This window comes from Nicotiana tabacum, chromosome 9 (assembly GCF_000715075.1).
Source record: "Nicotiana tabacum cultivar K326 chromosome 9, ASM71507v2, whole genome shotgun sequence".
NCBI classification, from domain to species: Eukaryota; Viridiplantae; Streptophyta; class Magnoliopsida; order Solanales; family Solanaceae; genus Nicotiana; species Nicotiana tabacum.
In genome coordinates, this window is record NC_134088.1 from 35289622 (window position 1) to 35308568 (window position 18947).

At 37.1% G+C, this 18947-nt stretch overlaps 1 protein-coding gene across 16 annotated transcripts; it reads right to left on the reverse strand.

Moving 5' to 3' along the window:
- Window positions 1-1223: 1223 nt before the first annotated feature.
- LOC107775019 (uncharacterized) lies at window positions 1224-6734 on the reverse strand. 16 transcript variants are annotated; one of them, XR_012694844.1, is made up of 6 exons: window positions 5983-6734; window positions 5011-5120; window positions 4573-4914; window positions 4400-4440; window positions 4148-4308; window positions 1224-2138 (listed from the first exon to the last, which is right to left on the reverse strand). XR_012694844.1 is itself a non-coding variant. In XM_016594698.2 (3 exons), the coding sequence occupies exon 1, from the start codon at window positions 6625-6627 to the stop codon at window positions 5992-5994; it is 636 nt and encodes a 211-aa protein (XP_016450184.1). In that variant the 5' UTR covers window positions 6628-6723; the 3' UTR covers window positions 1224-2007; window positions 2108-2138; window positions 5983-5991. The 16 variants fall into 16 exon arrangements, 2 of the variants coding, with proteins under 2 accessions (XP_016450184.1, XP_016450173.1); XR_012694841.1 differs by having other exon boundaries at window positions 4148-4723; window positions 4833-4883; XR_012694840.1 differs by having other exon boundaries at window positions 4148-4723; window positions 4833-4914.
- Between the last annotated feature and the right edge of the window lie 12213 nt (window positions 6735-18947).

Consider the following 18947-nt stretch of genomic DNA (forward strand, 5'->3'; position numbering starts at 1 on the left):
AAAAATTATTTTATGCGTAATTCTTGATAAATTTAATATTTAAACAATTGAGGGTATTTTAGTAAATTTATCAGTTACAGTACAGTACGATACAGTCAAACCAAACATCGAAATGTTATTTAACAACAACAAACAATACAATATATCCAAACATTGTATTTATATAACGATACAATACAATACATTATAAAACGATGTTCGGTGCTTTTGTCAATATCGTCTTGCTCCGCATGGTTACAGGCGTAATTCCACTACTTGCTATGCTTTTACTTCCCTCAGCACGAAAGGGAAGCGCTGGCCAAATCTCCCACGTTGGGTTGATGTGCTCTTTGTCTCGGCAATTTGTCAACCGGCATTACTTGCGCCTTTGGTGTTATGGTTTTTGCTCAAATCACTAACCTTTTTGGGGTTATTGCAATCCGTATTCCGGAACAGCTTCCTTCTACTTCTTTAATCTCATCATTCTGATCTTGGATCAGAGTTTTTCGTGCATTTCCCGCGAGGCATAAGTTACGCCTTGTGATTTTACTCCGTGTGTTATAGTTTTATTCCAGTTTTGATTCATGTGTTATTCGATTATGTATAATTAACCTTCAATAAATAGGAACATGCAATTTTAATCCTTCAAACTAATGAAAGTTGTTCGGAGGGCTAGCCGCCGTTGACCGGCATCGATGATGAGATTGTCATCATCATTAACTGATCCGCTCCAAAGCAAATCATAATTAAATTGGTCCAGAATATTATCTTCCCCGCCCTTCTCTCTCTCCATTTCCCTCTGTTTTATGGGTTTTCTTCAAAATCTATATTCATTTAGACTTTGTCTTCTTGCTCTATCAAATTTCTGACTTGCATCTACGCCTCACTCGACCTCTAGCAAGAAGATAACGATTGAAGTTGGTAAAGCACCGCCCATTTTTACCTTGAGTCAATGACCCTTAAAGCATTTAGCCTTAAATCGTAGCCCCACACTTCATTTTTATTTTTATTTTCTCTTTTCATATTTATTTTTAATTAATGATCCCTTTAAGTTTTTAACTTCAGCGATCGCACGTTCATATTAATTGAAGGTTAATTATGCTTAGTCGAATTACACATGAATCAAACTAGAATAAACATATAAAATGGCTAAAACCACAATAGTACTAAACTAATTGATCTGAAGGTTTCAGTTTCTTAAATAAAAAGGAATTTTGACCAAAGATATCATATAGACTACAAAATTAGCCGAAAAGGATAATGTTAAAAATAAAACAAGAGGTAACTCAACTTAGCTCCAAGCTATCCATCTACACAACTTATTCAAGTTATATCATCCTTGATTCTAAAAACTACATTATGGCATACATAGAAAATCAAATGACCCCACTAGCCCCACGCCCAAAATATTTTGGAAAAAAATAGAACTACCAGAAAAAGAGGAACCATTTTCCCACTTCCGTTATCTTCTTTCCTTCTCAATGACTAAAAAGCATCAATCCTGTAAGAAAACTCTGAGAAAACTCATTGTCCGTTATAACCATTTTCATACTGTAAGGAACCATCAGATATCCTTCAGATCACTCCAACCTGAGTTAAATAGCTTATGCCCCAAAGCTGGGTCAGATTCTACAACATTAAAAAAGTAAATGACAGAGTTCATACCAATGGCCAAGATTACAATATCAATACAAGGTAAAGAGATCAATCCTAGACTTTAGTGCACACACCAAAGTGCATAGTGAGCAACACTATAGTCAAATCCAAATGTAAGTTGATTTATGAAGAAATGCCTATCATTAGGGAGAAATCTGTACCTAAGACAAGAAGCAATAGCCCAAATGCATGTTTGCATCAGTAATCTCAATGAGATAACAGACAGTGTTAAAGGATGACTGCTTTAAAGGGAGGGAGGGGGCACCATTAACCAGCAAACCATTTGGCAGGACCCTGAAGTAATGGTCGCATCTGTTACTGCTTGACTGCAGGCTGCAGCAAACTGTGAACCTATTCTCCACCGCAGAAGTCCTATTACCATGAAGTTTTGAGAAAAATAGCACATTATGACCTAAACATACAATTGAAAGGATATATTGTCTCCATTACTTGGACTAAGAGGCACACTCACATAAGAAGCCTGGCAGAAAGTGCATTTCCATCTGCAGATAGACCGAGAATCACATTAAAATCATTATTTGAGTTCTTCAATATAGAAAAAGTAGCACAAAGAAGGAAGAACCTTAACAAACAAATGCAGACACATTGTCAAATATTTCTCACAAATAACCAACCATATTCATATAAAAAATGCCGCATTCCAAATTCCTGAGACATGCAATTGTGAACTTTTATTGCTTTTACATCTATTTTCTATTTCTTACGATGTTGATATTATTTTTCAGGCTTCTGTTGCTGTCACTGATCTATTGTCCATTGTTTATTTTCTTCTTCTTGAGCCGAGGGTCTTTCAGAAACAGCTTCTCTACCCCTTCGGGGTAGGGGTAAGGTCTGCGTACACTCTGCCCTCCCCAGACCCCACTTGTGGGATTTTACTGGGTTCTTGTTGTTGTTGTTGTATGCAATTGTGAACTTAAAAACTTCCCAAATTGGACCATGATAGCAATGCTCATCCACAATCCAGCCATAGAACCTTCCGCATGAAAGCAAAGCCCTTACTAAAATCTTAACCTATAGGCTATAAGCTTCATCACTATCCACTCTTCATTATATCACAGTACCTCTTAACACCACAAAAAAATGAAACTACAAAATGAGCAAACTGTAGAGGGAAATAAATGTCCTTTACCAATACCATTTGTTATCTCTACAACGAGGCAATTTCTTTGAAGTTAATGAAACGTTTATCTGATGAAAACTTATTTTCCATTTTTCAGTAATATTACATTTAACTAAGCGCTCAAATTTGTTTGGGTATCTCAATAATTTTGATTGGTTAAGAACAGTTCAAACACCACTTACAAGAGCCAGTGGAAGTGCTTTTAATAAAGATAAAAAGGATTACCAGCAATAATTCAACATCTAGCTACAGGATCAAAGGGAATAGGGCTTAAACCTATCATTCCATCTTCCAAAATACAAACTTTCCTTGATGCTTAGTCAATCAAAATATGAATAAAACGTACCCTGTAATAAGTATGTGTATTACTTATCAAGAAGAAAAAAACCCGATAAAAGTATTATATTATATATAAATGGTAATATTAGGAGCAAAACAATTGTCCAGGCAAATTCTAAAGGTACCATTTCGCATCATGTGAATACTAGTAGTATCATATAAATGGTAAGTATCTATACCGTTAAAGGGGGTAAGAACAAACACAAGTATCACTGTTATCAAAGGCGAAAAGCTCTAAAAAACGCTTTAGGTCCATTGGGCTTTAATGGCAAAGCGCAATTTAAGTGTAGGCTTTAGTTATAAAAGGCGCAATGCAAGAAAAAATTTAAAAATATATATGTAATTCAAGAGAAAAGTAACAAACTCATTCACATTGTTTTCCTTAACAACTAATATACTTATTTGCCGATTATATTTGTAGTCTAGTATTGCTCTATTTAAGATAGAACTCATGGGCAATAAGGGGCACATCTTGCTTAAGTGAGGCAAAGCACCCTCCTTGAGCTTTTCTGAGCTTCAGGGCTTAAGTGCGCCTTGAATGAACCTTTGACAACACTGACCAGTATCCATGAAACAAACTCAAAAACCAGTAGCAACTTAATCCTTACATGAGTTACTTCACAACCGATGGCAACCAGGTATCGCTTACTACCATCTTCCTACTACTTCCTGAAGATGGCAAAAAACTGTATCTTGTATTGGAGAGCAACCCAGCCAACTAGTCACCCATTAGGATGGGTTCAATAAAACATTATTTTATGATGCATTAGAAATATATTATCTATCAAAAAAATTAATGTGAGTGGGAAGCAGGTATTTGATGTGTTTTCGATGTTCCTGCCACCTCTATTATTTCGCTACTACGAAAGTTAACTCCTAATCGACCATGTTATGTTAATATTCTTCTCTTCTAGTTTCTCTTCATTAAGCGCAGAAAACCGACTCTCATCGAACTAAGAAAGTAATTGAGGTTTTGTTAAAAAGCAATGCAATAAATACAGTAGGAGTTAATAGGGCTAAATATGTACAAACCTTAATACAATTCTTAATATTTGTACCTCAATAGACTGTCCAAATTGCAAATAATTTCCAGGAAAATACACTTGGATTATGGTAATGTAACCATTATAATCTCTTTATGTGTCACGGTAAAAGCTTGAAACCCTTGTACAGAATAGACTCAGCTTACCAAACTGCCAATTGGGGCAAAAGACGTTAGCTAAATCTTATCAAAACAAGCAAGCTCAGGCAAAGACAACTAACAGGAGCTCCATCCTTCCTTACCTTATTCAGTGCTTTTCCAGCAACTGCAGCGGGATGGTCTCCTGGGTTGGGGGTTTGGGAGGGTAAGTTTTACCGTATCAGAAAAAAACAATAACAAGACTAACACAGGTGTCTCTTTTATATTTTGCTTGGCAACTAGATAAAAAGAAAATCAATATTGTGAAACAACTTACTAAGGTATAGCTTGCCACTGGCACATTAAAGATACTCCTCCCCTGCCCCCAACCAAACTTTGCCAATTTCGGGCCATGTTAAGAAGGCCATAGTAGCACTAAGCATCACGGAATGCCAAAGCTCAAGAAAATATAAGAGTGCTGTATCAACCTGACACCCAAAGCTCTACATAAGACTAAAATTTCTTTTTTCTGTATCTCTTTCTTATTGGTTTACATTTTTCTCCACTAGGTGAAGATTATACAATTTTTCTACTTACCTCGGACTTCTATGCGTCCATCACTAAACAGTAAATGCTACACCATGGATTCTGGAATATTTTGCAATAACCCATTGAATAACTTCAACCAACCATCTTAATGTTAAACAAAGATAACCATAAAGGGCAGTTGACCAAATTTTAGAGAATGTAAACCCAATATGGGTTAATAACTTACTAGGAAAATATGAATGACTGACAAGCATCCACCATTGTGAAATTTAGTTCAAATCTTAAACACGATTGAGATTCTTGACTATCGATGAATTTACATATCTCAATCTCAACCTGCATACATGTAATTACACTTAAGGGCATCAGTTTGTTTCAGTTTAATTTGTGTGGAAATTGTATAAGTACGCATAACCAGAGCATCAATCTTGCTATGCATTCTTAATTCCACTAATGCACAAAAAATGGATTAATTCCATGACTATCATATCTTTTGCACACTCTTCCTAATTTCCCACCAAAATCCGCGAGTAACCATTTCCCAGACACTTAATCTTTCTAAACAATTTTTTTCGTGAACATGGCATAAGGACAAAGACCGTGCAAAGCTACAATGAAGGGATTTTTAAAAGAAAAGCTTTTCGGACGGGGATATTATCTACAGATGCACTTCCAGATTATCTAACTTATTTAGAAGGGGTAAAAAAATTGAAGCTTGAAAAACCCCATGAGTCCGACACTTTGTAATAATGTATATCATGCCTTATTAAAAGCTTAAACAGTTAAACATGCACATGTTATACACTTGCAATAAGAAACAGAATTCACTAATACAGTCGATTTTCACTGAATAACACTGTTTTGAATTTCTCTCCTTCATCTCAATTCTTCAACTAATCCAAAACAATGTCATTGAGTGCCATATAGCTAGCTTTTGGGATTAAGTTAGGCCCAAGTTCCATTTTCTTATTACTGCTTTGCTACACTATTGTCCCTAACCAAACAAGTAAGAGTTCACTACTCATTATTTGACGGATAACATCATAATTCCATTAAGAAGCTCAACCAAACACTAAATATACATAAATCAACTCTCTAATACTTAAAATTTCAAAACTAACCTCCCCCCCCCTCCTTACACACACAAATAAAAAGTGGAACAAAACTCTTCGTTTATAGAGACAATAAGAACAAAAACCTGGGAAAATTAGCGGTTGCACTCAGCAGGCAAGGGCCTATTGAAGCCACCACGCCTATTCATGTACTGTCGAGGCTGCCGTTTAGTGACTTTCCTTACAGCACCCACATCATTCCCTGCCACTGCCTTCCCCTTTGTCGAATCAAACCCTACCGGTATCCCCAATTTCTTCATCATCTCAATCTCTTCATCATCCATCATCTCTTCATCACGACTCTCCTCCTCCTCCTTCTTCTTCTGCTTCTTCTGTTCTTTCGCTATCCCGTCAACAAAATCCTCAACCTCTCTCCGCGTATCTCTATCCCTATCCTTATCTCGATCGCCATCATCTTTTCGTCTCTTTCTAGGAGGACTTTCCGCTGAGGGACGGTGGTGACGGTGGCGGTTGCGGCGGTCAGTGGGAGAGCGGGAGCGGGAAGTAGAACGGTGGCGGTGGCGGTGACGGTCAGTGGAAGGGGAACGAGTTCGGGAGCGAGTGTGTCGACTGGTTCTGATATGGTCAGGGGTGTAAGAACGTTCACGGTCTCTCCGGTCACGGTCATCCCGGTCACGTTTCCGATCTCTGTCTCCATCCTTGTCCCTCTCTCGCTCTCTCTCCCGGTCAATTTCACGGTCATGGTATCGAGTTCTGTCACGGTCGGTCATCGTCACGTTAAGGGAAGGAGAGTAGAAGGGTTTTGAAGTTTGAACAAAGAGACAGTGATATTGTTTTCCTCAGAAAAAGGATTTAGGAGAAACGCAATCCCGGTTTTGCGCTATTTACTCTTTTTCTTTATTTTCTCTTTTACTCCCTTTTTATTTTGTTTTGTCATTTTGTATCTTCGAGTTTTACAAATAATCGTATAATTATAAGGGTTTTTTCACAAAACTTACACAACTTTATTTCATCACTTAAAAATCACAACACTACACATTAATAATACAATGGTCACAATATCTGAAATATATAACTTCCGGAAAGCGTTTTTATTTTTAGTGTTGCCTTTTTCACATTTCTTAAATAAAATATTGTTGAAAAATTAAATAAATAGAGATTTTTTTCATCAAATAAATAGAGATCCACTAATAAGTTTTTGGCTGGATTATGTATATATACTTTATCAGGAAGAATTTTACAATCAAGAAACTAAAGTTATATATTATCATCCTCCACAGAAATCGTGCTTAATAATAATAATAATAATAATAATAATAATAATAATAATAATAATAATAATAATAATAATATGAGATAGATCTGAAGTATTCGGCATAGATATGTTATTTTTTGTTATGAATTTAGGAAAAACTAGTATGAAAAATATTAGACTTGAAGAGGTAGATATACCTCAAAATCTTGATTTGTTAAACAAATGGACAATTCCTAAAATCCCTATCAAAACAATTTATGATTATGGATGATTTGATAAACTTTCTTCAAAACAACTAGTTCAAACTACTGAGCAATCTTTAGCTTTAAACTCGTCTGAACAGATTATTCGATTGTTAAACAAACAAGATGTAGATTTATATAAAAATCAGTATAATTATATGCATGCTGGTATGGTTCAAATTGCTTTTAAGCCATTAACCCTTAAAGGGTTACCAGAGACGTTTTTGGCTGCTCTTAGAGATGCTAGAAATCTGAATTTTAGACAGTCTCTGATGGGTTCTATTGAATCTACTGTGGCCTGCGGTCCAGTATATTTTAATACTCAACCCAATCTTCAATTATCTCTATCTGATGTTAATATACTTGATGCATTGACATTAAATATGAAAACGCATGGTTATAATTATGCGCCTGGATCTGAACTTATATGTTTATCTTATAGAATTTATTTTAAATTATTATCTACGTTAAACCCTAGATGTAAACTGTATGATACATCCGATCAGACTATATTGGTGGAAACCAATTTTGCAAAGTCTAAGGTCACCACGAGGAGACCTATTAAGTGGGAAGAAATTAATTTCCCAACTACTTGGACTTTGGATTCAGTTATATCCCCAAGTCAAATAACAAATGCTGTCAGTAATACTGAATATTCTCATATTACTTAAAATCCGGATGGTATGATTTGTATTCAATTTGATGATAATAGTTTCACTTATAATAGGCAGTCATTTTCTAATAATAGACTTTTGCCTGCTATTAATCCTAGTGATAGTAGGCATTCATTTACTAATCGTAGATTGTTGCCTGATATTCAACTTATTTCTCCTGTTGAACCAGTCTATGGACCAGCTAGAAATTGTACTGCATCGTTGCATACAATTTCTACTGATGTTAGTGATAAGCCTGTTGAAAGGGTTAAGATTAACCCTCAAACAAATATTGTTCAGGATAATGATAATATTTCTGATAAGGATATTCTTTCTGCATCTGAAATGGATTTCAACCCCAATAATATTTAATGATTCCACATCAAATAGATTTTAGTCCAGGGTCACAAGCTAGAAAATATGTTCAAAAGAATTTTTTTAGTAATAAATGGAACCAGTTTAAAACTTAATTTTTTTAATACTTATAGTAAAGAAGATTTAAATAATATTTCTCAAGAGTTTTACGAAACTTGTGCTTTACATAATCAAATTATATATTTTGTTCCTTGGTTTATAACCACTTATTTACCGCTTTACATAAAGGTTTTAGAAAGATCTTATAAAGATGGGAGTGATAATATTACTAAAGCCATATACCCACCTCAAGCACCTTTTGTTTTACCTAATAATACAGGTATTACGTTTACTGCATTTCAAAAATTTATTGATGAAGATGTTGCCGCAGTCAGCATCGCAGAAATTAATAATTTGATTTCTCAAAATAATTATTTAAGTTTATATGTTAAATTTTTGGGTGAACATATCAGTTTTCTTGATAAAAAACTTGTTGAATTAACAATTTTGATAAAAGGAATGAGTACTAGCAAGAAGGTAACTAATATTGCCTCTACTTCAGGAAGCAAATCAGAAGCTCAAATTGTTCTTACTCATGTTCAAAGACCCCCTGAGATTCAGGATTTTAAATTCAAATCGTTAAATGATTTAGAAGAACTTCTTGATAAAAAGTTATCTGGTTTAAATATTAAACCTATTGATTTATCAAAAAAATTTGCTGATAAATTAGATACTACTTCTGATTATAAAGATGAAGTCTGGTCAGAGTTTAATAAACTCAGAGGTTATCCCAAAAAGAATAGTAAGTATGCTGATAAACCCAGAATGCAAACTTATTATTATAATCGCCCTACTCCTCAAGATGTGTTAATGAAGAACGAGATTGGAATCAGACTAATACGTCTTATAGTGATTCCGAAATTTATGAATGGAATCTTGATGGTTTAACTGATAGACAATTGACTATTCTTGTGCATAAAATGCTTATGTATGCAACTATCTGTAAAAGTATAAAAAATACAGATAGAACTATTTGCAAAATAATTATTACAGGTTTTACTGGCCAGCTTCGTGGCTGGTGGAATAATTATTTAAGTACTGAAGAAAAGGCGATGGTTATTAATGCAATAGCCACTGACGAAGGAGTCGATAACTTAGGCATGGCTCTAGTGAAAAATAGAGAAGATGATGTTTACACCCTTGTTCTTACCATATTAGAACATTTCAATGGTAGATTTACTAATCAGAATGAGACTGTACGTACTTTGCTAAATGGCCTTAGATGTAGGACCTTAAGCGAGTTTAGATGGTATAAAGATACTTTTATGAGTAGAGTAAGAAAGAGTAAGAAAAACTCTAAGGGGTAGTTACGGGGAAATTTCGTACAAAGATTATACCTATGAAAAATTGATAGGAGTATGCACACAAGAAGGATTAAACTTGCGTAATGAGTTAAAATTGTCCAGACAGCTTAAGATAAATAAGCTTAAGGAAAAATCACAATTATGAAACTTTTGCACCCAGTTCGGTTTACCCGAGACTTATGCTCATAGCAAGAAAAAGAAAAATAGGTATCATAACCCACACAGTCCTTATAAGAAAAAGAGATCGAGATATAGATCCAAAGAAGAGCGTGATACTAGGAAAGCTCATTGCAAGTCTACTAGATTTACGAAAATAGGTGTAAGCGAGATCTTACTGATATTAAGTGTTATAAATGTGGAAAATTTGGCCATATAGCTCCAAATTGTAAGCTTCAAAAGCTGAAAACCCTAGAACTAGACGATGAGTTACGTGATAAGGTTTATGGTTTGTTATATACTTCTGGATCAGAATCTGATTATAATTCTGAGTCAGAATCTGAAGCTGAAGTCAATTTACTTGATTTATCTGATAATGATAAAAATATTGATAATACTTGTACAACTTGCAAAGGTAATACATGTACTTGTGATGATGATAATTTTATAAATTACAATCTCAATTTCAAGATTTGAACATGAAAACTATTACATTTGATAATGTAATAGAACTTTTAAAAGAAGTTACTGATGATAAACTTCGTGAAAAAATTATAAATTTGGCTGCAAGTTCAAGTTCTAGGTCTTCAAAACCTTTTGAAAAACAAAAGAACGAATTTGAATATTCTGCGCCTTATTCTTTGTCAGAAATTAATAACCGACTTAATAATAAAATTACACCAACCAGAGATGCTTCTTTCGATGATTTAAAGGTTGAAATTGAAAGTTTAAAAAGGGAGATTAAATCTCTTAAACAAAATCAAATGATTTGTGATCACAGGATTACTCAGATAGAGAAAAATAATTCTGTAACTGAGTTTTCTAATGATAAAAACAAAGGTATTTCTGAAAATGATATTGAGGAAGAACCTATTAGACTTGATTCTAAACATGATATATTTTTGGGAATGATGCAAATTGTTACTGCCCATAAATGGTATATCAAATATACTATTCTAATTGATAATAGTTTTTCTATTACAAATATTACTATGATTGATAGTGAAGTTGATGTTAGCTGCATTCAAGAAGGTTTAGTACCTACTAAATATTTTCAAAAAACTACTCATATGGTTAAATTTGCATCAGGACATGCTTTAGATATAAAGTATAAATTACCTAATACGGGTATTTATCAGAATAAAGTCTGCATTCCTCACTTTTTTCTTGGTTAAAAATCAGTTATACCGTCTAATTATACTTGGAATACCTTTTATTAACGCTATTTATTCTTTTACTAGCATAGATTCAAAAGGTTTTACAACTACTTATAAGGATAGAAAGATAAGTTACACTTTTGTTACTGTGATGACCCAAAATATCATCATTAAATTTAATAAGTAATTCTGTGTTCTAAGACCTCGAAAAGTACCATTTATCATTTCTCGACTTGCGTGCGCAGTCCGAAAAAATTTTCGGAAAGTTTTTATGTAAAAAATGGATTAAAATGGGAAATAGAGCTTTAAAACTCAAGTGAGTTGACTTTGGTCAACATTTTGAGCAAACGAATCCGGATCAGTATTTTGAAAATTCCGGTAGCTCCGCATCATGATTTGGGACTTGGGCGTATTCCCGTAATTTAATTTGGAGGTCCCTAGCTCAAGTTATAACCATTTAACGGAACTAGCAATTTAAAGGCTAAATATTTCAAGTTTGACCATGGGGTTGACTTTTTGATATCGGAGCCGGAATCCGATTCTGGAAATTTGAACAGCTCCGTTATGTCATTTATGACTTGTGTGCCAAATTTGAAATCATTCCGGATTCGTTTAATATATTTTGGCACGAGATTTGCAAATTAAAAATTTAAAACTCAAAGTTCGAATCGGGGTGTGAATTGTAATTTCAGTGTTGTTTGATGTGATTTTAGACCCCGAGTCAGTCCGTATTATGTTACGGGACTTGTTGGTATATTCAAGCGGGGTTCCGAGTGCCCCGAGAGTGAAACAGATTGAAATCGGAACAAGAATTGGACTTAAGCAAAAATCTAAAATTTGGGTTCTGGTATAATCGCACCTGCGGAATTTTGACCGTAGGTGTGAGCTCGCAGAAGCGAGACATCCATCGCAGATGCGGCCTTCGCAGGTGCGGCCCTTATGTGCAGAAGCGGACGTCGCAGGTGTGACATTTTGTCCGCAGATGCGGAACCTCGCCTGGCAGCCCCTATTCGCAGATGCGAGCTCGCATGTGCGAGCCCAGGCACCGCAGATGCGAAAATGCTGGGCAGAATACATAAAATCGGGTCTTAGCCATTTTTACTCATTTTTGAGTTTTAAGTCTCGGATTTGGGCGATTTCAAGGGGGATTTTCACGACTTTGGATTGGGTAAGTGTTTTATAACCAAAAGTGATTATATTTCACAAATCCATATCTATATTCATCATTTATTTCGGATTTAGATGGAAGAAATTGGAATTTTTGTAAAACTTTTCAAAAACGAAAAATTAAGATTTGAAGGTCCATTTGATATCGGAATTGGACAAATTTGGTATGGTTGAACTCGTATCGGAACGAATGTTCGGATTTCGTGAGTTTTTCCGGGATTTGAGATATGGGTCCCACTGTCGAATATTTTATTGAATTTTGGATTTTTATCCGAAAAATTTATAAATTCGTATGGAATTAATTCCTATGATTAGTATTGAATATATTGAATTATTTGTGAATAGATTTGAAACTTTCGGAGGCAAATTTAAAAGGAAAAGTTGTGGTTGAATAATTGATTAGAATTTGCAAAGCGAGGTAAGTGTCGGGGTTAACCTTGACTTGAGGGAATAGAACCCTTAAATTGTTTGTTATGTGAATTGCATATAAACAACGTATAGGCGAGGTGACGAGTGTCTATACGTCGTCAAATTAATTATTTTTCTGCTTACTTGAAAAATCATAGATTGTTTTTAATCATAAATTAATTATTATAATAATTGTTTCTCTCTTATTCTTTGTCAAATATTAATTCTTGAATTCCTACATTAATTGTTACATGTTATTTGAATTATGTGCCTTAATTGTTATTTGACATTTAGCATATTAAATATTAAACTGCCTATTTGCTCCCTGAATTCCATAATAATTTGCTATTTGTCATTGTTTGCTTCATAATTAAATCATAATTATTGTATGCTTGTTGTCTTATGATTTTACATTAATTGTTGCATTTATTGAGGAATTTCTTCTATAAGAATTGATTGGTAAATGAATATGTTGGAGGAGCGGGTTGCACGCCGCAATAGGATTGATTATAATGAATATATTGGAAGATCGGGTTGCACGCCGCAACAGACTTATTAAAAAGTCCATATTGGAGGATCGGGTTGCACGCCGCAACAGACTTATTAAAAAGTCCATATTGGAGGATCGGGTTGCACGCCGCAATAGACTTATTAAAAGTCAATATTGGAGGATCGGGTTGCACGCCGCAACAGACTTATTAAAAGTCAATATTGGAGGATCGGGTTGCACGCCGCAACAGACTTATTAAAAGTCAATATTGAAGGATCGGGTTGCACGCCGCAACAGACTTATTAAAAGTCAATATTGGAGGATCGGGTTGCACGCCGCAACAGACTTATTAAAAGTCGATATTGGAGGTTCGGGTTGCACACCGCAACAGACCTGACTAAAATGAATAAATTGTGAGAGCGGGTTGCACGCTGCAACAGAATTGAATGTGAATATATTGTGAGAGTGGGTTGCACGATGCAACTGAATTGATGGAAATGATAATAGGTTATGACTGCTGAGTTGCAACAGACTTGATTGAATGTGAATATATTGTGAGAGCGGGTTACACGCTGCAACTGAATTGATGGAAATGATAATTGGTTATGACTGCTGAGTTGGCTTCAATTATTATAAATGAATTACTTGATTTATTTCTATTATTGTTGTTATATCTAATATTGCGTACATGTAATGTAAGTGACCCGCCTTAGCCTCGTCACTACTTCGTCGAGGTTAGGCTCAGCACTTACTAGTACATGGGGTCGGTTGTACTGATACTACACTCTGCACTTCTTGTGCAGATTTTGGAGTTGGTCCCAGCGGCGCGCCATAGTTTTGCACGGATTTCAACTACTCGGAGGAGACTTGAGGTATAACTGCATGGCGTCCGCAGTTCTGAAGTCCCCGCCTATTGTACTTTAGCTGTGCGTTTATTTCCAGACAACTTTATATTATTCAGACCTTTATTTGTATTTATTCTCGAAGCTCGTGCACTTGTGACACCAATTCTGGGATGGTATTTAGACATCGTTATTATTATGGATTATTTCAAAATTGCTTCCGCATTTACTTCCTTGTTATTGATAAATTTAAAAATTATTTTAAAAATAGATAATTTTATTCTAACGCTGGCTTGCCTAGCAAGTAAAATGTTAGGCGCCATCACGGTCCGGAGGTGGAAATTTCGGGTCGTGACAGTTGGTATCAGAGCACTAGGTTACATAGGTCTCACGAGTCACGAGCAAGCTTAGTAGAGTCTGGAGGATCGGTATGGAGACGTCTGTGCTTATCTTCCAGAGGCTATGAAGTTTAGGAACACGTTTCACATCTATTCTATTCTGTCGTGCGATTTATTTCTATCATCGACGATTGAACTCTTCTATTCTTGTCCTCTCGCAAATGGCGAGAACACGCACTGCATCTACAACTGGACAGGATCCAGAGCCCCTAATGACAGCTACGATTAGGGGCAAAGGCCGAGGCCGAAGTCGCGCTAGAGGCCGAGGTAGAAGCAGAGGTAGAACTCAGTCCAGAGCTCGAGCATCCGCACTTGTTGTAGAACCTTAGGTGGATCTTCAGGAGGAGGTCCTAGTTCAGAATGTACCAGTTGGACCAGTTCAGGTCCCGGAAGGTTCATAGCCACTCCAGCAGCCCCGCCAGTTGGGGTAGTTCAGCCAGTTGTTGTAGCACAGACCGGTGATAGGCCCGCCATGTCTTTTGATGCCTTATTGAGACTGGATAAGTTCACTAAGCTCTTTCCAGTTCACTTCAGTGGTACACCTTCTGAGGACCCACATGATTATCTTGAATGCTGCCATAAGGTGCTGCGGAACATGGGTATAGTTGAGACCAATGGGGTTGATTTTGCTGTATTCCAGATGACGGGTTCCGCCAAGAGGTGGTGGAGAGATTATACATTGACTAGACTAGTTGGATCGCCTGCACTTACCTGGGAGTAGTTCTCTCAGCTATTTCTGGAGAAGTTCCTTCCTATCACACTGAGGGAGGATTACCGAAAGCAATTTGAGCGTCTACAGCAGGGCAATATGACTGCTACTCAGTATGAGTCCCGTTTAGTGGATTTGGCCTGTCATGCTCTCCTTTTACTACCTACTGAGGGAGAGAGACTGAGGAGGTTTATGGAGGGACTCACTCATCCTATCAAACTTAAGATGGCCAAGGAGACCGGGAGTGAGATTTCTTTTCAGGCGACTGCTAATCTCGCGAGAAAGATCGAGATGGTTCTTACACAGGAGGGAGGGCAGGGGTCTGATAAGAGGCCTCGTCAGTTCGGTGGTTTCGGTGGTGCCTCGTCTGGAGGCAGGGGTACTTATGCCAGGGGTCAGGTACCTAGAGGTGGAGGTCAGACTGTTAGAGGTGGAGGATAAGCGGGTAGAAGGCGTCCTAGAGGTGGAGACCCAGCCATTGTTATATTTGTTTTATGGTATGGCGGAGGTCGTTACATCAGGTGGTGTCGTTATGGGTACGACCTCAATTTAAAATATAGGAATAATTTCCTTAACTTGATTCGATTCTGAGTGTCAAGACGAGTCCTCCTATTGTGCTCCACGTATGTGAAAGCTTCGTAATTCTATAATCTACTTATGTGTTTACTCCTGTTGGGAGATTCTATGGAGATAACTACGCCTATCATTCCATGTTGGTCACTAATAAGAGCTGTAAGGCTAAATGTGGCTTTCTATTGCTCATTTCGGTAAGTTTTGATGTGATTTACGGATAATTAATTACAAATTATGAATTATATGCCCTATCAGTGTGGGGTTCATTATTTGTTGTGATTTTGTGTAACCGAAATTATGTAAAAGGAGAAAAATGAAAATTTTCGATTGGCACGATATGCATATTACTTGTGATTCAGAACCGAGGACGAGATCCTCCCCTTTTAAAAGAAAATAAATTGATATGTTTAAACCGGGCTACGAGCTGCGGTGAAAGTTATATAAGGACGAGATCCTCCCTTTTTTAAAAAAAATAAATTGATATGTTTAAACCGGGCTATGAGCTGCGGTGGAAGTTATATAAGGACGAGATCCTTGTGATGATAATTCTTGTGTTTAAGCTCTCCCTTGTGAAATTAAATTCGTACTATAGTACTAATAGGGAGTCATGCCTGTTAGGCTTATTTGAGAATTCTTGTATGAAATTCTCTATGCACATTTGCCAAAATTCGTGTTTGTAATTATTGAATTTTAACTTACGAAGTAGGTACTCGCCCAGGTGGCGTTAAATATTACTCGTTAATTTGGGTAAATAATTATGAGGTCTTCATGCCTCACACCTTGTTATCAGTATTGTGAAGGTTTGCAACGAGATTATTTTTTTAACATGAGGTTAATTTGCAGTTTGGTAATTGATCATGAACAACTATTAAGAACAAATATCCGTTGCCAAGAATTGATGACTTATTTGATCAGCTTCAGGGTGCCAAGGTATTTTCAAAGATTGATTTGAGATCTGGTTACCATCAGTTGAAGATTAGGGCGTCTGATGTCCCTAAGACAGCTTTTCGGACTCGGTAATTACGAGTTCCTAGTGATGTCATTTGGGTTGACAAATGCTCCAGCAACATTTATGGATTTGATGAATCGGGTGTTCAAGCCTTATTTGGATTCTTTTGTGGTTGTATTCATTGATGATATCTTGATTTCTCCAGCCGTCGAGAGGAGCATGAGCAGCATCTTCAAAGTGTGCTTCACACCTTGAAGAATAATCAGTTATATGCCAAATTTTCAAAATGCGAGTTTTGGTTAGACTCAGTTGCCTTTTTGGGACATGTTGTATCGGCAGAAGGCATAAAGGTGGATCCTAAGAAGATTGAGGCTATTCAGAATTGGCCTAGACCTACTTCGATTGCAGAGATCCGGAGTTTCCTGGGTTTGGCAGGTTATTATCGTCGGTTCGTAGAAGGGTTTTCATCTATAGCAAGCACCTTGACCAGACTAACCCAGAAGGGTGTTCCATTCAGATAGTCAGACGAGTGTGAGTTGAGCTTTCAGAAGCTCAAGACCGCTTTGACTACGGCGCCAGTATTGGTATTACCCACAGGCTCAGGATCGTATACGATATATTGTGACGCATCTCAAATTGGGCTTGGTGCAATATTAATTCAAAATGGCAAAGTAGTTGCATATGCGTCGCGGCAGTTGAAAGTTCGCGAGAAGAATTTTCATGTTCATGACCTAGAATTGGCAGCCATTGTTCATGCGCTGAAGATTTGGAGGCATTACCTCTACGGTGTCTCGTGTGAGGTATTTACTGATAATCATAGCCTCCAATACCTGTTCAAACAAAAGGATCTTAATTTGAGGCAAAGAAGATGGATGGAGTTGTTGAAAGACTATGATATCACCATTTTGTATCACCCCAGAAAGGCCAATGTGGTGGCCGATGCTTTGAGTAGAAAGGCTGTGAGTATGGGCAGTCTTGCATATATTCCGGTTGGTGAGAGGCCATTATCTGTAGATGTTCAGACTTTGGCTAATCAGTTCGTGAGGTTAGATATTTTAGAACCCAGTCAGGTTCTAGCTTGTACAGTCGCTCGGTCTTCTTTATATGAGCGCATCAGAGAGAGGCAGTATGATGATCCTCACTTACTTGTCCTTAAGGACATGGTATGGCACGGCGATGCCAAACAGGTTGTTGTGGGGGAAGATGGAGTTCTGCGAATGCAGAGCCGTATTTGTGTGCCTAATGTGGATAGGCTTTGTGAATAAATTCTCGAAGAGGCACACAGTTCTAGGTATTCTATTCATCCAGGTACCGCTAAAATGTATCAAGATTTGCGGCAACATTATTGGTGGAGGAGAATGAAAAAGGATATAGTTGCACATGTAGCTCGGTGTCTGAATTGTCAGCAAGTTAAGTACTAGCATCAGAGACCTGGTGGTTTGTTTCAGAAGTTAGAAATTCCTGAGTGGAAGTGGGAGCATATCACTATGGATTTTGTTGTTAGGCTCCCACGGACTCAGAGAAAATTTGACGCAGTTTGGGTCATTATGGACAGGTTGACCAAGTCAGCCCATTTCATTCCAGTGGCAGTTATCTATTCTTCAGAGAGGTTAGCTGAAATTTACATTCGTGAGATTGTCCGCCTTCACGGTGTGCCCGTGTCTATTATTTCAGATCGAGGTACGCAGTTTACCTCACATTTCTGGAGGGCTGTACAGCGTGAGTTAGGCACGCGAGTGGAGTTGAGTACATCATTTCATCCACAGACAGACGGACAGTATGAGTGCACTATTCAGATATTGGAAGATATGCTTCACGCTTGTGTTATAGACTTTGGAGGTTCTTGGGATCATTTCTTACCACTTGCGGAGTTTGCTTATAATAATAGCTACCGGTTGAGCATTCAGATGGCTCCATATAAGGTATTATACGAAAGGCGATGTCGATCGCCAGTTGGTTGGTTTGAACCGGGAGAGGCTCGGTTGTTGGGTACCGATTTGGTACAGGATGCCTTGGATAAGGTCAAGATTATTCAGGATCGATTTCGCACAGCTCAGTCTAGGCAAAAGAGTTATGCCGACCGTAAAGTTCGTGATATTGCATTTATGGTTGGAGAACGAATATTGCTTCGGGTTTCACCTATGAAAGGTGTAATGAGGTTCGGAAAGAAGGGCAAGTTGAGCCCTAGGTATATCGGACCCTTTGAAATTCTTGAAAGGGTGGGTGAAGTAGCCTACAGGCTTGCATTACCACCTAGTTTATCAGCGGGTCATCCGGTATTCCATGTGTCTATGCTCCGAAAATATCATGGTGATCCGTCCCATGTGTTAGATTTCAACTCAGTCCAATTGGATAAAGATTTGACTTACGAGG